The sequence below is a fragment of the Arvicola amphibius genome, chromosome 12 (assembly GCF_903992535.2).
Source record: "Arvicola amphibius chromosome 12, mArvAmp1.2, whole genome shotgun sequence".
NCBI lineage: Eukaryota > Metazoa > Chordata > Mammalia > Rodentia > Cricetidae > Arvicola > Arvicola amphibius.
In genome coordinates, this window is record NC_052058.2 from 129,213,611 (window position 1) to 129,238,087 (window position 24,477).

The following is a 24,477-nucleotide window of genomic DNA, read 5'->3' on the forward strand; positions in this document are numbered from 1 at the left end:
ATTCATGTAGTCCCCGAGAGCCAGCAAACCCTTCTGAATCTGTACAGCTAACTCTCTTGTTGGAGCCAAGATCAAAGCCTGGGTTTCTCTAACCTGGATATCCAAGCACTGGAGGACTGAAATGCTGAAGGTGGCCGTCTTGCCGGTGCCAGACTGAGACTGGGCTATGACATCTCTCCCTTTAATTATCTACTTGAGAGCGCACTGCTGGATTGCTGAAGGCTTCTCAAAACTGTAGGCGTAGATGCCGCGCAGTAGGTCCTCCCGCAGACCCATGGTGTCGAACGTGTGGGGGTCACGTCCACCTCCTCGCTGGTCTTGAACTCCACTTTGGTCATGTCCTCCTCTTTGAGCAGCCGCTTCCGCCCGGAGCCTGACGTCGCCATCCTGGTCATGGCCGCCCTGATTATGAGTCCACCGAGAGGTGAGGAGGGCGACTGGCAGGGGCCTGACCTACAATTTTTTTTTTTTTTTTTTTTGCCTGTCACAATAAAGTTTATTATGAAAACAGGCTGTTGTGGGGACAGAGGAAAAGACAGATACATCTGGGTTAGGTGGCTCAGGTGAAGTAGTGCAGCTTCTTCACATTGATGCCATATTCACTGAGGGCAGGGATCAAGTCCTCTTAGGGTGTACTTGCGGTCCTTGCTCTTGCTCTGGGAGTTGCCAGAAGCTGTGCCCTTCATTTTGCAGTGCTGTAGGGCATCATTAGCAATATCTGAGATGAATTTCTGGGCAGCTAGTGAGATGAGCCGGACTATGCGTGGGTCTGAAGCTTCAAAGCCAGCACAGTTTAGGTAAAAACCAGTCACTACATCTGGGATGGTAGGGGTGTAATCCTCCAGCTGCATCAAGAAGTCCACCAGTGGCGTGCTGGACACTATGGGCTTCACTTCTCGGTTGGGCGTGCTCAGCAGGGCGTAAACCCGGCTAGACATTGCCCTTTCAGGGGGAACCGTGCTGCCTGCTGCCCCCCATGCCTGCACGCGCAGCTCTGCCCACTCCCCGGCTCGCACCGCTACGGTGCCCGTGCCCAAAGTGGCGGCTCCAGCCCCGGGTCCCGCTGCCTTACCCGCGAGGCTGGCCTTGCTCTCCTTGGTTGTGCTGGTGGGCAGCATGTCCGGCGTCGCCTCGGAGTCCGCACTGTAGCCACTGCAGCTCATGGGGCTGGTGGGAGAGGCAGCGAACCTGACCTCTCTGTCAGTCCGAGAATGCTGATCCTTCCTCCAGGAATCCTCAGAATGAGACTGGCTGAGAGCTGTCTCCTCCTGTCTTATATACCTCTCTAGGGCTGGGATTAAAGGCGTGGCCCACTACCACCTCCTTTCTATGGCAAACCTGTCTGGCGACTTGGATTAAAGGTGGGTGATACCACTGCCTGATATGTGGGGATGACCAGGGTGGTTGTTTCTTTTTTTCTTTTTTTTTTCAGTTTGTCCTCATTATATGGGAGATTAAATTCTTTTTTTAATTAATATTTTAAAAATTTCCATCTCCTCCCCTCCTCTTCCCCCTTCCCTCCCCTCCCTTCTACCCATACCCCCACTCCTTCCCTCTCCAGGCCAAAGAGCCATCAGGGTTCCCTACACTATGTTAAGTCCTAGGTCCTCCCAACTCGCCCCTGGTCCAGAAAGGTGCTCAACCAAACTGACAAGGCTCACACAGAGCCCGTCCTTGTCGTAGAGTCCAAGCCCATTGCCATTGTCCTTGGTTTCTCAGTCAGCCCCCACCATTAGCCATATTCAGAGAGTCCGGTTTGGTCGCATGTTCCATCAGTCCCATTCCAACTGGTCTTGGTGATCTCCCGTTAATTCTGTCCCACCATCTCAGTGGGTGAACACACCCCTCACAATACTGACTTTCTTTCTCTTGTTCTCCCACTTTCTGCTCCTCATCAGGACCTTGGGAGCTCAGTCAGATGCTCCAATGTGGGGCTCTCTCTCTATCTCCATCCATCGCCAGGTGAAGGTTCTATGGTGATATGCAAGATATTCATGAGTATGGTTATAGGATCTGACCTTTTCCGGCTCCCTCTCCTCAGCTGCCCAAGGAACTACTTGGGGGCATCTCCCTGGATACCTGGGAAGCCCTCTAGAGTCAAGTCTCTTGACAACCCTACTATGGCTCCCTTAATAAAGATATATGCTTCCCTGCTCCCATATCCACCCTTTCTATATCCCAATCATCCCATTGCCCCAAGCTCTCCCCATCCTCCCCTTCACGCTTTTCTCTCCCCATCTCCCCATGCCCCCATCCCACCCCACCCCCAAGTTCCCAATTTTTGCCCAGCAATCTTGTCTACATCCAATATCCAGGAGGATAACTATATGTTTTTCTTTGGGTTCACCTTCTTATCTTCTCCGTTAGATATGGCTAGAAACCGATTATGAGTGAGTACATCCCATGTTCATCTTTTTGGGTCTGGGTTACCTCACTTAGAATAGTGTTTTCTATTTCTATTCATTTGCATGCAAAATTCAAGATGTCATTGTTTTTATCGCTGAGTAGTATTCTAACATGTATATATTCCACACTTTCTTCATCCATTCTTCCACTGAAGGGCATCTAGGTTGTTTCCAGGTTCTGGCTATTACAAATAATGCTGCTATGAACATAGTTGAACAAATGCTTTTGTAGTATGCTTGGGCATCTCTTGGGTCAATTCCCAAGAGTGGAATTGCTGGGTCCTGGGGTAGGTTGATCCCGAATTTCCTGAGAAACCTCCACACTGCTTTCCAAAGTGGTTGCACAAGTGCGCATTCCCACCAGCAATGGATGAGTGTAACCCTTACTCCACATCCTCTCCAGCAAAGGCTATCATTGGTGTTTTTGATTTTAGCCAATCTGACAGGTATAAGATGGTATCTCAAAGTTGTTTTGATTTGCATTTCCCTGATAGCTAAGGAGGTTGAGCATGCCCTTAAGTGTCTTTTGGCCATTCGAACTTCTTCTGTTGAGAATTGTCTGTTCAGTTCAGTGCCCCATTTTTTAATTGGGTTCATTAGCATTTTAAAGTCTAGTCTCTTGAGTTCCTTATATATTTTAGAGATCAGACCTTTGTCAGTTGCAGGGTTGGTGAAGATCTTTTCCCAGTCAGTAGGCTGCCTTTGTGTCTTAGTGACAATGTCCTTTGCTTTACAGAAGCTACTCAGCTTCAGGAGGTCCCATTTATTCAATGTTGCCCTTAATGTCTGTGCTGCTGGGGTTATACGTAGGAAGCAGTCTCCTGTGCCCATATGTTGTAGAGTTCTTCCCACTTTCTCCTCTATCAGGCTCAGTGTATTCAGATTAATATTGAGGTCTTTAATCCATTTAGACTTGAGTTTTGTGCATGGTGATAGATATGGATCTACTTTCATTCTTCTACGGGTTGACATCCAGTTATGCCAGCACCATTTGTTGAAGATGCTTTCTTTCTTCCATTGTGTACTTTTGGCCCCTTTATCAAAAATCAGGTCTTCATAGGTTTTTGGGTTAAGATCCGAGTCTTCTATTCGATTCCATTGGTCGACTTCTCTGTTTTAATGCCAATACCAAGCTGTTTTAAATACTGTAGCTCTGTAATAGAGTTTGAAGTCAGGGATGGCAATGCCTACAGAAGTTCCTTTATTGTATAAGATTGTTTTGGCTATCCTGGGTTTCTTGTTTTTCCATATAAAGTTGATTATTGTCCTCTCAAGATCTGGGAAGAATTTTGTTGGGACCTTGATGGGGATTGCATTGAATCTATAGATTCCTTTTGGTAGAATTGCCATTTTTATTATTTTGATCCTCCCAGTCCAAGAGCAAAGGAGATCCTTCCATTTTCTGGTATGCTCTTCAATTTCTTTCTTCAAAGACTTAAGGTTCTTGTCAAATAAATCCTTCACTTCCTTGGTTAGAGTTACCCCAAGATATCTTATGCTATTTGTGGCTATCGTGAAAGGTGATACTTCTCTTATTTCCCTCTCTGCTTCCTTATCCTTTGTGTATAGGAGGCCAACTGATTTTTTGGAGTTGATCTTGTATCCTGCCACGTTACTGAAGGAGTTTATCAACTGTAGGAGTTCTTTGGTGGAGTTTTTGCGGTCGCTTATGTACACAATCTTATCATCTGCAAATAAGGAAAGTTTAACTTCTTCCTTTCCATTTCGAAACCCCTTGATCCCCTTATGTTGTCTTATTGCTATTGCTAGAACTTCAAGCACTATATTGAAGAGATAAGGAGAGAGTGGACAGCCTTGTCGTGTTCCTGAATTTAGTGTATGGCCTCGAGTTTCTCTCCATTTAATTTGATGTTAGCTGTTGGCTTGCTGTAGATAGCCTTTATCATATTTAGGAATAACCTTTGTATCCCTAATCTTTCCAAGACCTTTATCATAAAGGGGTGTTGAACTTTGTCAAATGCTTTTTCAGCATCTAATGAGATGATCATATGGTTTTTTTTCCCTTCAGTTTATTTATATGATGGATTACCTTGATAGATTTTCGTATGTTGAACCAGCCCTGCATCTCTGGGATGAAGCCTACTTGATCGTACTGGATAATTTTTCTAATGTATTCTTGGATTCGGTTTGCCAGTATTTTATTGAGAATTTTTGCGTCGATGTTCATGAGTGAGATTGGCCTCTAATTCTCTAACTTGGTTGAGTCTTTGTATGGTTTAGGTATCAGGGTAACTGTACCTTCATAAAAGGAATTTGGCAGTGACTCTTCTGTTTCTATATTATTAAATACCTTAAGGGGTATAGGTTTCTACTTCTTTGCAACTAACAAGACTATTTAGATTGTTCACCTGGTCCTGGTTTAACTTTGATATATGGTACTTATCTAAAACAAATGTCCATTTCTTTTACTTTTTCCAATTTTGTGGCATACAGGCTTTTGTAGCAAGATCTAATGATTCTCTGAATTTCCTCTATGTCTGTGGTTATGTCCCCCTTTTCATTTCTGATCTTATTAATTTGCTTGTTCTCTCTCTGCTGTTTGATTAGTTTGGCTAGGGGTTTGTCAATCTTGTTGATTGTCTCTAAGAACCAGCTTTTTGTTTCATTGATTCTTTGGATTGTTTTCTGTGTTTCTATTTTGTTGATTTCTGCCCTCAGTTTGATTATTTCCAGTCTTCTACTCTTCCTAGTTTAGTCTGCTTCTTTTTTTTCCAGATCTTTCAGGTGAGCTGTTAAGTCTCCAATGAGAGCTTTCTCCGTTTTCTTTAAGTGGGCACTTATTGCTATGAACTTTCCTCTTAGCACTGCTTTCATTGTGTCCCATAGGTTTGAGTATGTTGTGTCTTTGTTTTCATTAAATTCAAGAAAGATTTTAATTTCTTTCTTTATTTCTTCCTTGACCCAGGTGTGGTTCAGTAGTTGACTGTTCAGTTTCCATGAGTTTGTAGGCTTTCTGGGGGTAGCATTTTTGTTGAATTCTAATTTTAATCCATGGTGATCTGATAAGACACAGGTGGTTACTAATATTTTTTGTAACTGTGGAAGTTTGCTTTGTTACCGAGTATATGGTCAATTTTCGAAAAGGTTCCATGAGCCGCAGAGAAGAAGGTATATTCTTTCTTATTTGGGTGGAATGTTCTATAGATGTCTGTTAAGTCCATTTGGTTCATTACCTCCATTAAGTCTTTTAATTCTCTGTTAGGTTTCTGTCTGATTGACCTGTCCATTGGTGAGAAAGGAGTTGCTTAAACGGAATGGCTGACAGGAGAATATGCCATGTGTACTTCAAATGCATGGTCCATTTGAGATGGGAATTCTGATACATTTTTGAGATAGGATTTACATAATCTATGGTGTTCTGACACTCACTGTTAAACACAGATTACAACCCATCATGATCCTCCTACCACATTCTTCTGAATAATAAATAAGGATTACAGACAAAACCACTGTGACTAATTTGTAATAAATTCTGTTGTAGCCACTTAATGCAGGTAATCAATAAACAAAAATTTATGAAAGAATTATATGAGGGAAATCTACATAGAAACTAAAATTAGTACCAACAACCAACAAATAAAGCAAAGGGTGTGATTAAGAGGTCTCATCTAGCACTTTACCTACTATAGACTCTCATTATCTGAATCTTGACTGGTAGTGTGTGAATGGGTCAATCACCATTTAGTGATCAAAATAGTTTCTCGATTAAGTTTTGAGAGATGAACTACTCCATGGCTGGAATGGTAGGTCAGGTAATGTTTGTTTTAAAACAATGTCTGCTTAGCAGAATACTAGTCTGCTATTAAGGTAAAGATCTTATATGCTAGCACTTGTCAGGGAGAGGCAAGAAGGGCCCTTGGAGTTCAAAAACAGTGGGGCTTACATAGTGAGTTCCAGATAAGTCAAAGCTATATAAAGGGACAGGCACAATCAAGCAAATACATAACAAATAACAATAACGAAAAGAAGATATTTGCTTCATTTTGGATCTCCCATAGTTATTAAGCTTCTCTGCCTTTTTTTTCCCCACAGTGACATACCTACTGAAGCTCTATAACCTAGTTCTTTCTCTGGTTGAGCAGATGGAAGAATAGAGGCCAATTTTCATGGAATATTTAGGCAGTAGTTATTTTCTGAGGTTTTCCTAACCAGCCACCCCATTTCTTTCTTTTGTTCTCATCTAAATTCTCAACAAAGTTTGTGTTTATTTATCATTTATTATTTGTCTAATTAATAAAGCTTTTATTTATTTATATTATATGGAGTCCATTTGCTCTTTCGGGATGCCATGCTCAGCCCTAATGCGCGGGAGAGTGGCTTGTTCCTGACCCAACATAGTGATCCAAGTATTGTGGGAGGTTCTTCTGTATATGTGTTGCTTATACTGGTTAATGAATAAAGAAACTGCCTTGGCCTGTTGATAAGGAAGAACTTAGGTAAGCAGGGAAAAACTGGACTGAATGCTGGGAGAAAAAAGGCACAGGGAGAGACATCATGGAGCTGCCAGAAACAGACAGAGGAAATTTTACCCGGTAAGCCACTGTCACGTGTGATATATAAATTAAAAAAAAAATGGTTAAATTAATGTAAGAGTTAACCAATAAGAAGCTAGAGCTAATGGGCCAAGCAGTGTTTTAATTATTACAATTTCTGTGTGATTATTTTGGTTTGGGGTAGCCAGGACAAACAAGTGGGACCTTCTCCTACAGCCAAGCTTTCTTCACTTTTTACTCTTGAGGAAAAGTGGATGGGTGTGGGCTGTGGGGAAGCAAGGAGGGTGGGAGTATTGGTGGGAGAAGAACTGGTGTTGGAATGCAAAATGAAACTTTAAAAATAAGTACAAATATACAGAAAGAACATTTTTCATAAAATAACAGTACCTGTTATCCTATCCCTCTCATTAATGGATTTAAAGTTCAATTAGAAAGAGGCTGTTTACTGATATAATACTTGTGCTGCTAGTCATCCACAGAAACTTGCAGGCAGGTGTTGGAGGAGGGGGCCACTTGTTTATCCCTGCCACCTGGCTTGCTTAGACCTGAAATAACCACACAGACACTGTATTAATTAAAACATTACTTGGCCATGAGCTCTAATTTCTTATTGGTTAACCCTTACATATTATTTTAGCCCATCTCCATTAATCTGAGTATACCCACGTGGTTGTGGCTTACCAGAGATTCTAACCAGTGTGCATTTCAGGCAGAGGATCCATGGATTCCCTCACTCTGCCCTTCTTCCCAGCATTCAGTTCTATCTTCTCCGCCTACCTAAGTTCTGCTCTGTGAGGCCCATAGCAGGTTCTTTATTCATTAACCAATGAAAGCAACACATTAACAGAAGAACCTCCTACACCAGGCAGGTCACTATCTTGGTCAAGAGATTTGAAGGTGAAAGATATTGATGATTAGCCTACTCTTCCAATATGGTGAAGAGAACCTTCCATATGCCCTTAATCAGTCTATGGGTGAAACATGTTGGCCAATTTCAGACTGACAAGGGCAAAGTTGGGAGTTGAAGGCACTGCATTGGAGAGGGAATGAGTAGACAGATTGACAGATAGCTCCAGAGACTGGAGACTGGACTGTGGGACCATGTGGGAAAAGCAGCTGTCCCATGCCTTTCTTTCCTAGCTGCTGCTGAGCCCACCCCCACACAGAGCCCACCCCCACACATTCAATATGTCCACAGTTCAAAAGAACACAATAGCCTTAATGCAACTTCTTTCATCGTACTGCTGTGCTTCAAATACTCTTTCAATGGTACGGTACAGGCAGTTGGGTACAGAGATAAAAGATCAAGTTGAGCCACATGAATTTATGTCCTTCACTAGGTAACTGACATTTTTTCTGTCACAAGTCTTTATTTTACACTTAGACCCTGTATTGTCAGAAAAGGAATATTAACGTTGCTGATAGACACTTTGCCAGGACAGTCAAACATGGCTATTATTCTAGCAGTAAAGGAGTGGAATCAGGAACATTTACATTAGTCTCAGGCCAGCCCTAGCCAGGGGTCCATAGAAAAACCTTGTTTCAAAAAGAAAATAAAAGCAAATAATTACTGCTTAACAAATATACTGTAAGTATTAAGTGTATTTCATGTGTAACCTGAAATGATTTGTAGAATATTGGAAAGGGCAGGACTCTCATGGATGTCAACCAACCATAATATACCAAGTTACATGTCTGCTAGGAGTTCACAAATATACCAAGCTATAATATATATGCAGAATGCTTATGTCAGCCCGTGCAGCCTCTCTGGTTGTCTGTTCAGTCTCTGTGAGCCCCTATGAATGCAGTTGAGTTGATTCTGTAGGGTTTTTGTGATGCACTTGACCATTTTGTGTCCTCTGTTCCCTTGCCCACCTCTTCTGTAAGATTTCATAAGTTCTACCTAAGGTGTGATTGTGGATGTCTGCATCACTTTCTATCACATGCCTGCTGAACTCTCTCTGATGACAGCTGGGCTAGACAGCAATCTATGATTACAGCAGAATATAAAGAGGAATCATTTCAATGACCTTATCTGTTTTGGCAGTCATGCTTTCCTCTATTCTAGCTCTCTGGGATTCCTAGCATCTAGGCAGTGTCATGGATAAGTTCCCTCTCATATAATGGGTCTCACACTATATCAGTGTTTGCTTGGTCACTTTCACAATTTCTAAACATTTGTTGACAGGACTAATTGTAGGTTGATGTTTTTTATGAATAGGTTTGTGGCACAATCCCACCAATGGATGCTTCTCCTGCTTACCATACATTACTAGTTCAGGATTCATAACCCCAATTGCCAGGTATCTTTCGTAGAGTCACCCTAATAGAATTCTAGGGTTTTCCTTTTCGCTAGGTTTCCATCTCATTCCAGACATGCCCCATGATTCCAGGTGTATCTCTCCCAGAACTTCCATTCCCTTCATTTTCCCCATCATGATCTCTCCTGTTTTATTTTTTATTCCCATCCAGACTTCCAAAAACACAAATAGTATTAGGACCAATAAGCAAAGGGATAGCATTTACTTGAAATGAGGGTCTTAAATAAGGACTGCATCTCATTTTATAAAATAGAAATTTCTTGATTTGATTCTCATTTTTCTTCCTTCAATCCACACATTAGACACTTATAAAAATCAGAGACTGCAGATCAGCTGGGAGTTTTCTGGGCTGGAAAGTGAGAGCTTGCACTGACATGAGTGACCACTAGAGGGAAGACTGTGCTTGATGGATCAGCAAAGGAAATTAAAGCTTCAAACAGTCTGATGCATTAATGCGAGCATTTGAAAACACTGTTCCTGATAATCCAGTCTGTGAATCACAGGAAACGAAAAAAATATAAAATAAAAATGAATTCCATGTGGGACACCAAAGACTATTTCCAAATTACTGACAGGAATATGTATACCACAAATCAGAAATATTTTTTTGATTATCAATGAAACTTCTACTCATCCCAATTTCTGCCAGAAAGAAGTTGCTTAGAGGGAATGACTGACAGGAGAGTATGACAGATGTACTACAAATTCATGGTACACTTGAGATTGGCATTCTTTTACACTCTTGAGATGTTCTGAGACTCACTATTGAGCTCAGATTCCAACCCATGATGACTGTCCTACCTTATTCTTCTGGATACTAAATAAGGATTACAGCCAAAACCACCATGAGTTACTTGTAATAATTTCTGGTTCAGCCACTTAATTCAGATCATCAAAAAAAATAGGAAAAATTATTAAAAGAATTATATGTGGTAAATCAAAATAAATGGAAACTAAAATTAATACCAACAGTCAACATCAAAGCAAAGGATGTCATATAGATGTCCTGTCTAGGACTGAACAGACTAGTAGTCTCTCATTATCTAAATCTTGACCAGTAGTGGGAGTATGTGTCAGTCTCTGCTTAATGCACAGATAGCTTCTCAGTTAAGGTTTGAGAGATGAACTGCTCAGTGGCTGGAATGGTAGTCATGAAATATTTGTTTTAAAACACTGTCTGTTTAGCAGACTATTAGTCTGCTATAAAGGTAAAGAAGGCCCCTTGGAGTTTATGAACAGTTGGGCTTACATAGTGAGTTCCAGATAGGTTAAAGTTATTTAAAGGGACAGTCACAACCAAGCAAATACAAAAAAAAATTAACAATAGTAAAGACATTTACTTCATTTTTTCAAGCAGTTTTACACAGTGTAGCCCAGTCTCTTCTGGAACTTGCTATGCATACAAACGTGGCATCAAAATAGCACAGATCATCTGGACTCAGCCTCCAGGATGCTGGGATTGTCTGCATGAGTCATCACACTTAGCAGGAAGCATATTTGTTAGCTCACACATCAGAAGATTATAGTGAAATACTGGGATGACAGAAACAATCCTGGGGCAGATTTGCCTCATGGCACCAACCGGGAGCTTGGGGAAGGGAGTGCTAATCCTCTGCTTTATTTCTCTTTGAGTTCTTTTTATTCTGTCTAAGGCTGAAGACTAAGTGGAAGTGAATCACATATTCATTTTGGATCTCCCATCATTAGTAAGCTTCTCTGGCTTTATTTACCCTCAAAGACATGCCTACAAGTTTACCTCCTATAAAACTCTAACTTAAGATTGCAAGTAAGATTATACATGATGTGACACAAGCTAAGACTACTAGCAATAGTGAAGAAGGTGCCTGAACTGGCCTTCTTGTCTAATCATATTAGTGATTACTCTTATTGTTATCATAGAACCTACATCCAGTAACTGATGGAAGTGGGCAGAGGGATCCACAGCCAATCTTGGATTAGTTCTGCAATTTGTAAACAAATATCTTTTAGCAGCTGCTGCTCCTTCCTCAGCATTCAAACAATTCAAAGAGAGCATAATAGCATACAGTATTAAAATTCTCTGTGTATTTTCCATCTTTGTGCGGCTTTACTTAACCTCTATTTCTCTTATTTTTACTTTTACTTTTTGAGACAGGTTCTCTGTATATCTTTGTCCTGAAATAACTCCTGTAGACCAGGCTGTCCTTGAACTCTCAGAGATTGAACTGTCTCTGCCTCCCAGGCATTGGGATTAAAGGTGTGTGCTATGACACCTTCAAGTCACAGAGGTCAATCAATCTACCTCTACCTCCCAAGTGTTGGGATTAAAGGTGTATACTACCACACCCAACTACTTCCTTTTTTTCTTTTTTTACTTTTAAGAACTTTAAACTTTAGACTGCATATATTTTTAACACATAGTAAACCATTTAGACGTTCTCTTCGACTTTGAATCTTTCTTTTACTGTATATCTCTCTTTTTGTGACATGAGTCTTTAATTTACCAAACAATATCAGTAGGACTAAAGCTGTGGCTTTGACAGCTAGATCCAGCCATTCCTTAGCTTTCCAGCCTCATGACAGAGGTACCAGCTGTAGCCATGTTTATCACTACAACTCTGTGGTGGTTCAAGGTCCCTGCCAGCAAGCAAGCAGCAATAGTGTTAAACAACAATCAAAAGCTCCATAGTCAGGACTGCCTGCTTGAAAGAGTCAGTGTTTGCCCTGAAAGGACGGCCCAGAAAGCTGGCATTTTAAAACGGCACAGCTTTTGTCCTGCTACGGCTGAAAACCAAAAAGAAAACACGTTCAGCTTTTCATCAGGACCATTTAAGTGTTTCATGGCAGGACCTCTTAAAAGAGAGATGCAGGGTTTTGGAGCCAAAGCTGAGTCAGGAAGCCTCTCCCAGACAAGAGAGTCCATCTGCCTCCAGCAAGCAGAGCAGACCTGAGAAAATGCTGCCACCAAGAAAACATGCTGTACTCTAGTCCTTTCCAAGCTTTATCAGGCTTTCTGTGGATCCAGTTATCCACGTTGGGCACCATTCTGTAGTGAGAGCTACAGGCAGGCCTGCTTTTCATCCTGCCCGGCTCCCACATGGTTAGCTTTACACCCGAAATAACAACACACAAACTGTATTCATTTAAACATTGCCATTATCTCTAGCCTCTTAGTGGATAACTTCTCACATCTTGCTTACCTCATTTCTAGTAATCTGTGTAGCACCACGAGGGGTGGTTACCAGGAGAGATCTTAACCTGCGTCTGTCTTGGAGAGGAGAGGCATGGCGACTGTCTCAGGTCAGATAATCATGGTGACTGTTTTAGCCATCTACTTTACTTCCTTCTTCCTGTTCTGTCTACTCCACCCATTTAAGGGCTGGCCTATTAAATGGGCCAAGGCGGTTTCTTTATTAACAAATGAAATCAACACAAACAGAAGACTAGTTTGATAGCCATTTGGCAAGAAACTGCTCTTGCCTGGACTATTGCATAAACTGGACACAGAAAACCCTCAAAGAGAGAACTGCTAAACTTGCCTAAAGGTGAGATGATCTTTCGGGGTTCCTGATTCATGAAAGAGTCTGTGAGACATTCTGCAGGACACAGCAGATACTAACTGAACTGCCTTTGAAATTTCCTGCTTCATGGAAAAGTCTGCTGGATACTATGGGCCTGTAGGCCGAAGATGGATGCCCCAACAGTACAAAAGAACTTTGGGTGACTGTCCAGGCAGCGAGATGTCCTGTCATTTCTAGAGTTTTGGAAGTAGCTTACTTCTTGTTCACTTCGGTAATATTGTGTCCTTCTGGAGTCTTTGATGGAGTTGAAGAATAGATAGATAGTTATAGTTTTCCTTAGTTCTGATAAAAGATAAAGTAGATATAAATACTTTAACTGTAATTCTTACTTGATAACTGTTTTGTTATATGTAATTTTGCTATGTTAAAGTTAAAGCCTTCTTTTTTTTTTTTGTTTAAACAGAAAAAGGGGAAATGATGTGGGAGAGTCTTCTGTTTGTGTTGATTTCATTCATTAATAAAGAAACTGCCTTGACCATTTAATAGGCCAGCCCTTAGGTGGGTGGAGTAGACAGAACGGGAAGAAGAAAGTGAGGTAGATGGCTCAGACAGTCGCCATGATTCTCTGACCTGAGACAGTCGCCATGCCTCTCCTCTCCCAGGTTAAGATCTCTCATGGTAAGCTACCCCTCATGGTGCTACACAGATGATTAGAAATGGGGTAAGCAAGATGTGAGAAGTTATCCAGTAAGAGGCTAGAGATAATGGGCCAGACAGTGTTTAAATGAATACAGTTTCCGTGTAATTATTTTGGGTAAAGCTAGCAGGGTGGTAGGGCACAACCCGCCATTCCATCTATACTCCCAGCTTTAGTAAGTTTCTATGGATTTAATTACACTTAAAGACATGCCTACAAGTTTAACTCCTATAAAACTCTAATTTAAGATTATCCATCATATGACACAAGCTAAGACTACTAGCAATAGTGAAAAAGGTACCTGAACTGGCCTTCTTTTCTAATCAAATTAGTGACTACCCTAATTGTTATCATAGAACCTACATCCAGTAACTGATGGAAGACGGCAGAGAGATGTAGAGACAATCACTGGGCTGAGCTCCTGGAGATCAGCTGAAGTGAGGGTGGAGGGATCATTTCATCTGGGAAAATCAAGATCATGGATTGGAAAAAATGCAGGAACAGCTGCCCAGAGCTGGGTGAGGTCAAAGACTCTGGACTGTCAGGTGGAGAACATGCATGGGACCTAATTCTGAATAGGAATGACAGCAAAGTGGCTTGATCTGATACTGTGGCCCATGGAAGGGGTTCCAGGCCTTTTTCTGAATACATGAATTATCATTGTTGAACACAGTCCTTATGGTGGGGTAACTTGCACAACCTTGATATAGAGGGAAGGGGCTTTGGTCAGCCTCAACTTGGGATTTCAGACTTTGCTGACCGCAAGGAGGATCATACCCGACTGAGAAGTAGATGGGTTTTGGCATGGGTGGAAATTGGAGGGAGGAGAAAGAGAAGAAGTGAGAGGGACAACCGTTGTTCATATGTAAAATGAGAAAAAATTAAATGAAATAAGTTTATTCATCTCAGAATCTAGTCAAATTCGATAATTTGGCAGGGGTAAACAAGACCACATTATAATTAGTATGCTGGTATCTTAGTCCTACACTGACTTGGATTCCAGCAGATTTATTCTCAGGGTTGGTCTGACTGGATCATGTCACAACTAACCTTTCAATTTGAGGTAATCACGACTTTATAGTTCACGGGCTATGTCAGCCCATGCAGGCTCCCTGGTTGTCTGCTTAAACTCTGTGAGTCCCTATGAGCCTATGTGAGTAGATTCTACAGGGTTTTGTGATGCATTTGACCTCTTTGGCTCCTATATCCCTCCCCACCTCTTCTACAAGATTCCCCCACCAGTGATTAATGTTTATATCTGCTGCTAGACAAATCCTCTCTGATGACAGTTGTTCTAGGCTATAATTTATGACAATAGCAGAATACCATTAGGAATCACTTCGTTGACATTTTTTTCTGTTTTGCCAGCCATGCATTGCCTCATTCTAGGTCTCTGGGTTTCCCAGCCTTCATGTCCGGGCCCTCCAGGCAGTGTCTGGGGTTAACTCCTTCTCATATTATGTGTCTCACATTGTACCAGTCTATGCTTGGTTACTTTCACAACTTCTGTGCTACTTTTACACCAGCACATTTGGTGACAGAACTAATTGTAGATTAGAGCTTTTGTGACTGGGTTGGTATCCAGTCATTCCATTGGATGCCTCCCCTGGTTACAATAGATGACTAGTTCATGATTCATTTACCCCCTTTCTAGGAGTCTTAGGTATAGTCACCCTGGTAGAATTCTGGAGTTTCCCTTTGTACTAAGTTTTTATCTCATTCCAGGCATGCCCCATGATTCCAGGTGTCTCTTCCAAAGAACATTTCCTCCAACCTCCCTTAATCTGATCCCTCCTGTTCCCATCCCCACCCCTATCCAGACTTCCATAAACATAAATAGTTCTAGGGCCAAAAAACAATTGGTTACCATTTATTTGAAATGTGGGTCCTTCAATATGGACTGTATTTTGTTTTATAAAACAGAAATTTCTTTATTTAATTCCCACTTTTCATCCTTTAGTCAAAGTTTGAGGCAGTTATAAAATTCAGAGATTGTGGATCAGCTGTGAGTTTTATGGGCTAGAAAGTGAGAGCATGCATTGACACGTAGCCACTAGAGAGCAGACGTATGCTTGATGGATTAGCAAAGGAAATTAAAGCTTCAAACAGTCTGATGCATTAGTTCTAGCATTTGACAACACTGATCCCAATAATCCAGTCTGGAAATCACAGGAAACTAACCAAATATAAAATAACAATGAATTCGAAGTTGGAAACTAATAACTGTTTACAAATTGTTGAAAGGTATAGGAATACCACAAACAAAAAAGTGATTTGATTGCCAATAAAATTTTTAGTCATCCAAATTTCTGCCAGAAAAGAGTTGCTTAGAGGGAATTGCTGACAGGAGAATATACCATGTGTAGTTCAAATGCACTGTACTTTTGATATTGGTATTTCAGATATATATTTGAGATAGTATCTCAATCTTAACCTATGGTGTTCTGAGACTCAATGTTAAACTGAGACCTCAACCCATGATGATCCTACTACCCCATTGTTTTGAAAACTAAATAAGGATTACAGCCAAAACCCACCATGAATGACTTGTAATAATTTCTGTTGCAGAAACTTAAAGCAGTTAATCAAAAAACAAATTGGAAACATTGTAGAAAGAAGTGTATGAAGGAAATCAAAATGAATGAGAACCAAAATTAACACCAACAACCAAAAAGCCAGACAGGGAGCGTGATTTCTAGGACTGAAGACACTGTAGTCTCTCATTATTTGAATCTTGACCAGAAGTGGATATATGGGTCAATCACAATTTAGTTCTCAAAATAACTTCACAGTTTAGGTTTGAAAGGTAAACTACTCCATGGCTGGAAGAGTAAGTCATCAAATGTTTGTTTTAAAGCAATATCTGCTTATCAGATTATTAGTCTGCTATTAAGGTGAAGATCTTATATGCTGGCACTTGTCAGGGAGAGACAAGAAGGGACCTTAGAGTTCAAGAACAGTGGGGCTTACATAGTAAGTTCCAGATAAGTCAAAGATACAAAAAGGGACAGTCACAATCAACGAAATACATAAGAAATAACAATTATGAAAAAAAGATATTTACTTCATTTTTCAAACATATTTACACAGTGTAGCCCAGGCTCTTCTGGAACTTGCTACGCATCAAAACATGGCATCAAAATAGCATAGATCATTTTGCTTCAGCCTCCAAGATGTTGGGTTTGCCTGCTTGAGCAATGAAAATTTGTAGGAAGCATATTTGTTAGCTTACATGTCAGAAGAATGTAGTGAAAAATTGGGATGAAGAGAGTAATTCTGGGGCAGATTTGCATCATGGCACCAACCAGGAGCCTGGAGAAGGGAGTGCTAATCCTCGGCTTTCTTTCTCCTTTGTGTCCTTTTTATTCCATCTAAGACTGAAGCCTAAGGGGCAGTTGGTCACATATACATTCTGAATCTCCCATCATTGGTAAGCTTCTCTGCCTTTATTTTACCCTCAAAGACATGCCTACATGAAGCTCTATTACCCATTTCTCTCTCTGGTTGAGCAGATGGAAGAATTGAGACCAAGTTTCATGGGGTATTTAGGGAGTAGTTGTTTTCTCTGGTTTCCCTAACCAGCCACCGGTTTCTCTCTTTTGTTCTCATCTAAATTCTCAACAAAGTTTGTGTTTATTTATCATCTATTATTTATCTACTTAATAAAGCTTTTATTTATTTATATTATATGGAATCCATTTGCTCTTTAGGGATGCCATGCTCTGCCCTAATGTGGGGGACAGTGCCTTGTCCTGACCCAACATAATGGGCCAAATAGTGTGGAAGGTTCCTCTATCTTTGTGTTGCTTTTAAGAAACTGCCTTGGCCTATTGATAGGGCAGAACTTACGTAGGTCGGGAAAACTGGACTGAATGTTGGCAGATGGAAGGCATAGGGAGAGACACCATGGAGCTGCCAGAAACAGACAGAGGAAATTTTACCCGGTAAGCCACTGTCACGTGGCGATATCCAAATTAATAAAAATTGGTTAAATTAATGCAAGAATTAACCAATAAAAAGCTAGACCTAATGAGCCAAGCAGTGTTTTAATTAATACAATTTCTGTGTGATTATTTTGGTTTGGGGTAGCCAGGACAAACAAGTGGGACCTTCTCCTACAGCCAAGCTTTCTTCACTTTTTACTCTTGAGGAAAAGTGGATGGGTGTGGGCTGTGGGGAAGCAAGGAGGGTGGGAGTATTGGTGGGAGAAGAACTGGTGTTGGAATGCAAAATGAAACTTTAAAAATAAGTACAAATATACAGAAAGAGTATTTTTCATAAAAACAGTACCTGTTATCCTATCCATCTCATTAATGGATTTAAAATTCAATTAGAAAGAGGCTGTTTACTGATATAATACTTGTGCTGCTAGTCATCCACAGAAACTTGCAGGCAGGTGTTGGAGGAGGGGGCCACTTGTTTATCCCTGCTGCCTGACTTGCATAGACCCGAAATAACCACACAGACTGTATTAATCAAAACACTACTTGGCCATGAGCTCTAATTTCTTATTGGTTAACTCTTACATATTAGTTTAACCCATCTCCATTTATCTGAGTATACCCACGTGGTTGTGCCTTACCAGAGATTCTAACCAGTGTGCATCTCAGGCAGAGGATCCATTGATTCTCTCACTCTGTCCTGCTTCACAGCATTCAGTTCTCAACCTACCTAAGTTCTGCTCTGTGAGGCCCATAGCAGGTTCTTTATTCATTAACCAATGAAAGCAACACATTAACAGAAGAACCTCCTACACCGGGCAGGTCACTATTTTGGTCAAGAGATTTGAAGAAAGAAGATACTAATGATTAAACTACTCTTCCAATACAGTGAAAAGAACCTTTCATATGCCCTTATTCAGTCTATGGGTGAAACATGTTGGCCAATTTCAAACTGACAAGGGAAAAGGGGGGGGGATGTTGAAGAAACTGCACAGGAGAGGTAACGAGTAGACAGATTGACAGACAGCTCCAGAGACTGGAGACAAAACTGTGAGGATGTATAAAAAAAGCATCTGGTCCAATGTCTTTCTTTCCAATCAACAAACATGCTGGGACCACCCTCATACATTCATCATGTCCACAGTTCGAAAGAATGTAAACGCTTTAAAACAACTTCTTTTACAATAGTGCTGTGCTCCAAGTTCTGTTTCAATGGTACTGGACAGGCAGCTTGGGAGAGGGATAAAAGACCAAGTTGAACCTCATGGATTCATGTCCTTCACTAATTAACTGACATCTTTGTGTCAAAAGTCTTTATTTTAAACTTATACCCTGTATTATCAGAAAAGGAATATTAACAATGCTGATGAATACTTTGCCAGGACAGGTCATGCATTCTATTATTCTAGCAGTAAAGGAGTGGAATTGGTAACATTCCCATTAGTCTCAGTTCAGCCCTAGCCTGGGGTCCATAGTAAAACCTTGTTTCAAAAAGAAAATAAAAGCAAATAATTCCTTCTTGACAAATATACTGGGAGTATTAAATTTATTTCATGTCTAACCTGAAATGATTTGTACAATATTGGAAAGGGCAGGACTCCCATGGATGTCAACCAACCATGATATACCAAGTTACAGGTCTGCTAGGAGTTCACAAATATATCAAGCTAATATATATATATATATATATATATATATATATATATATATATATATATGTGTGTGTGTGTGTGTGTGTGTGTGTGTGTGTGTGTGTGTGTGTGTGTTTGTGTGTATGTGTGTGTGTATGCAGAAGGCCTAGGTCAGCCCATGAGGGTCTCTGGTTGTCTGTTCAGTCTCTGTGAACCCCTATGAACCCAGTTGAGTTGACTCTGTAGGGCTTTTGTGATGCACTTGCCTGCTTTGGCTCCTCTGTTCGCTTACCCACCTCTTCTGTAAGATTTCCCAAGTTCTACCTCAGGTTTCATTTGGCTGTCTGCATCACTTTCTATCACATGCCTGCTGAACCCTCTCTGATGACAACTGGGCTAGGCAGCAGTCTATGAGTACAGCAGAATATCAAGAGGAACCATTTCATTGACTTTTTCTATTTTGTCAGTCATGCTTTTCTCTGTTCTAGCTCTGTGGGATTCCCATCATCTAGGCAGTGTCATGGATAAGTTCCCTCTCATATAATGGGTCTCACACTGTATCAGTGTTTGCCTGGTCACTTTCACAATTTCTGTGCCACCCTTACACCTGAACATTTGTTGACAGGACTAATTGTAGATTGATGTTTTTTATGAATAGGTTTGTGGCACAATCACAACAATGGATGCCTCTTTTGGTTACAAGACATGACCAGTACATTGTAGATCTTGCGGCGGGGCTGTGTCCCGCCACCCGGGTAGCTTTACCCAAAATAGTTACATGGAAACTCTATTCTTTTAAATACTGCCTGGCCCATTAGTCTTAGCCTCTTATTAGTTAATTCTCATATCTTGCTTTAACCCATACTTAGTAATCCATGTAGCACCATAAGGTGGATCGCTTACCAGGAGAGATCTTAACCTGCGTCCATCTCAGATAGGAAAGGCATAGTGACTCACTATGGCGACTGCTTGAAGCATCTCCTCACAGCCTTCTTTTCACCCACAATTCTGTTCTGTCAACTCCGCCTACCTAATTTTCTGTCTCTTAATGGGCCAAGGCAGTTTCTTTATTAATAATGAAAGTAACACATAGACACTCCTCCATCAGTTCAGGATTCATAAGCCCTATTGCCAGGTATCTTTCATGAAGTCACCCTAATAAAATTCTAGGGTATTCCTTTTCACTAGGTTTCTATCTCATTCCAAACATGCCCGCATGATACCTGGTGTCTCTCCTAGAACTCATTCCCTTCAATCCCCCCACATCATGATCCCTCCTGTTTAATTCCTTATCCCCATCCAAACTTCCAAAAATATAAATTAGGACCAATGAACAAAGCAATAGCATTTACTTGAAATGAGGGTCTTAAATATGGACTGCATCTCATTTTATAAAATAGAAATTTCTTGATTTGATTCTCATTTTTCTTCCTTCAATCCATACATTAGACAGTTATAAAAATGAGAGACTGCAGATCAGCTGGGAGTTTTCTGGACTGGAATGTGAGAGCATGCACTGAGGCGAGTTACCACTAGAGGGCAGACTGTGCTTGATGGATTAGCAAAGCAAATTAAAGCTTCAAACTGTATGATGCATTAGTACTAGCATTTGAAAACACTGCTCCTAATAATCCAGTCTGTGAATCACAGGAAAAGAACCAAATATAAAATAAAAATGAATTCCATGTGGGAAACCAACGACTATTTCCAAATTACTGATAGGAATATGTATACCAGAAATCAGAAATATTTTTTGATTAATAATGAAACTTTTACTCATCCCAATTTCTGACAGAAAGATGTTGCTTAGAGGGAATGGCTGAAAGGAGAATATGCCAGGTGTACTTCAAATGCATGGCCCATTTGAGATTGGGAATTCTCATACACTCTTGAGATATTCTGAGACTCACTATTGAACTTGGATTTCAACCAATTATGACTGTCCTACATTATTCTTCTGAATACTACATAAGGATTATAGCCAAAACTACCATGAGTGACTTGTAATAATTTCTGGTTCAGCCACTTAATTCAGATCATCAAAAAACAAATAGGAAAAATTATTGAAAGAATTATATATGGTAAATCAAAATAAATGGAAATTAAAATTAATACCAACAATCAACATCAAACCAAAGGTGTCATATAGATGTCTTGTCTAGGACTGAACAGACTGTAGTCTCTCATTATCTGAATCTTGACCAGTAGTGGGAGTACGTGTCAGTCTCTGCTTAGTGCACAGATAGCTTCTCAGTTAAGGTTTGAGAGATGAACTACTCAATGGCTGGAATGGTAGTCACGAAATGTTTGTTTTAAAACAATGTCTGTTTAGCAGAATATTAGTCTGCTATAAAGGTAAAGAAGGCGCCATGAGTGAAGTTCATGGACAGTTGGGCTTACATAGTGAGTTCCAGCTAAGTTAAAGTTATTTAAAGGGACACTCACAAGCAAGAAAATACAAAAAAAATTAACAATAGTAAAGACGTTTACTTCATTTTTTTCAAACAGTTTTACACAGTGTAGCCCAGGCTCTTCTGAAACTTGCTATGCATACAAACGTGGCATCAAAATAGCACAGATCATCTGGACTCAGCCTCCAGGATGCTGGGATTGTCTGCATGGGCCATCACACTTAGCAGGAAGCATATTTGTTAGCTCACACATCAGAAGAATACAGTGAAAAACTGGGATGACAGAAACAATCCTGGGGCAGATTTGCCTCATGGCACCAACCGGGAGTCTGGGGAAGGAAGTGCTAATCCTCTGCTTTATTTCTCCTTTGAGTTCTGTTTATTCTGTCTAAGGCTGAAGACTAAGTGGAAGTGAATCACATATTCATTTTGGATCTCCCATCATTAGTAAGCTTCTCTGGCTTTATTTACCCTCAAAGACATGCCTACAAGTTTAACTCCTATAAGACTCTAACTTAAGATTGCAAGTAAGATTATCCATGATATGACACAAGCTAAGCCTACTAGCAATAGTGAAGAAGGTGCCTGGACTGGCCCTCTTGTCTAATCAGATTAGTGACTACTTTTATTGTTATCATAGAACCTACATCCAGTAACTGAGGAAAGTTGGCAGAGTGATGCACAGCCAGTCACTGGGCTGAGCTCCTGGAGATCATCTGAGGTAAGGTGGAGGGATCATTTCATCTGGGAGAATCACGATCATGGATTGGGAAAACTTCAGGTACAGCTGCCCAGAGCTGGATTAGGTCACAGACACTGGACTGTCAGGTGGAGAACCTGCATGGGACCAAATTAGTTCTTCTGAATGGGAGTGATATTAAAGTGGCTTGATATGTTACTGAGGCTCACGTTGGGGGTTCCAGGCCTTTTTCTGAATACAAGAATCATGATTGTTGAACACAGTCCTTATGGTGGGGTAACTTGCACAACCTTGATACAGTGGGAAGAGCCTATGCTCAGGCTCAACTTGGGAGTTCAGACTTACTTGACCGCAAGGAGGGTCATACCCGACTGAGGAGTGGATGGGTTTTAGCATGGGTGGAAATTGGAGGAAGGAGAAAGAGAAGACATGGGAGGGACAACCGGTGTTCATATGTAAAATGAGAAAAAATTAAATAAAATAAGTTTATTCATCTCAGAATCTAGTCAAATTCGATATCTTGGCAGGGATGAACAAGACCACATTATAATTAGTATGCTGGTATCTTAGTCCTACACTGACTTGGATTCCTGCAGATTTATTCTCAGGGTTGGCCTGACTGGATCACGTAACAACTAACCTTTCAATTTGAGGTAACCACAAATTTATAGCTCATGGGCTATATCAGTCCATGCAGGTTCCCTGGTTGTCTGCTTAGACTCTGTGAGGCCCTATGAACCTACGTGAGTGGATTCATTAGGGTTTTGTGATGAATTTGACCTTTTTGGCTTTTATAATCCATCCCCACCTCTTCTACAAGATTCCCCCACCAGTGATTAATGTTTATATCTGGTGCTAGACAAATCCTCTCTGATGACAGTTGTACTAAGCTACAATTTATGAGAATAGCAGAATACCATTAAGAATCACTTCATTGACATTTTTCTGTTTTGCCAGCCATGTATTGCCCCATTCTAGGTCTCCAAGCCTTCATGTCCAGGCCTCCAGGCAGTGTCAGGGGTTAACTCCTTCCTATATTATGGGTCTCACACTGTTCCAGTCTGTGCTTGGTCACTTTCACAACTTCTGTGCTACTTATATACCAGCACATTTGGTGACAGAACTAATTGAAGATTGAAGCTTTTGTGACTGGGTTGGTGTCCAATCGCTCCAGTGGATGCCTCTCCTGGTTACAATAGATAACTAGTTCATGATTCATTTACCCCCTTTCTAGGAGTTTTAGGTATAGTCACCCTAGTAGAATTCTGGAGTTTCCCTTCGTGCTAAGTTTCTTTCTCATTCCAGGCATGTCCCATGATTCCAGGTGTCTCTCCCAGAGTGCATTTCTTCCAACCTTCCTTAATCTCATCCCTCCTGTTCCCATCGCAATCCTGTCCAGACGTCCATAAACATAAATAGTATTAGGGCCAAGGAACAATTGGATAATATTTACTTGAAATGTGGGTCCTTCAATAGGACTGCATTTCGTTTTATAAAACAGAAATTTCTTTATATAATTCCCATTTTTCTTCCTTTAGTCAAAGTTTGAGGCAGTTATAAAATTCAGAGATTGCAGATTAGCTGTGAGTTTTCTGCACTGGAAGATGAGAACGTGCATTGACACATGTGGCCACTAGAGTGCAGAAGTGTGCTTGATGGATTAGCAAAGGAAATTAAAGCTTCAAACTGGCTGATGCATTAGCACTATCATTTGAAAACACTGATCCCAATAATCCAGTCTGGAAATCACAGGAAACTAACCAAATATAAAATAAAAATGAATTATATGTGGGAAACTAATGACTATTTCCAAATTTCTGAAAGGAATAGGAATACCACAAATAAAAAAAGTGATTTGATTGTCAATAAAATTTTTAGTCATCTAAATTTCTGCCAGAATGGAGTTGCATAGGGTGAATGGCTGACAGGAGCATATGCCGTGTGTACTTCAAATGCATGGTACTTTTGATATTGGTAATTCAGATATATTTTGAGATAGAATCTCAATCTTAACCTATGCTGTTCTGAGACTCAATGTTAAACTCAGAACCCAACCTGTGGAGAGAGCTGTGGGCTGCGTTCCTGCCTGGCTCCCAGCAGCTTGGCTAGCATATGCCCCAAAATAACAACACACAAATGGTATTCATTTAAACACTGCTTGGCCCATTAGCTTCAGACTCTTCCTAGCTAACTCTCACATTTTGATCAGCCCATATTTAGTAATGTGTGTAGCACCACAAGGGGTGGCTTCCCAGGAAGAGTCTAGCCTACGTCCATCTTGGGTCGGAGCTTCATTGCATCTGATTCACTTTCCCTTCTTCCCAGCATTCTGTTCTGTCTACTGCTCCCACCTAAGG

The 24,477-nt window shown here is 40.8% G+C and overlaps 1 protein-coding gene across 1 annotated transcript; it reads right to left on the minus strand.

The window, feature by feature from the left end:
* Positions 1-559: 559 nt before the first annotated feature.
* LOC119802988 (transcription initiation factor TFIID subunit 10-like) lies at positions 560-1,163 on the minus strand. The gene is given in 2 exon segments (XM_038314179.1): positions 560-626; positions 628-1,163. Coding segments are annotated over 2 exon segments (603 nt in total).
* Between the last annotated feature and the right edge of the window lie 23,314 nt (positions 1,164-24,477).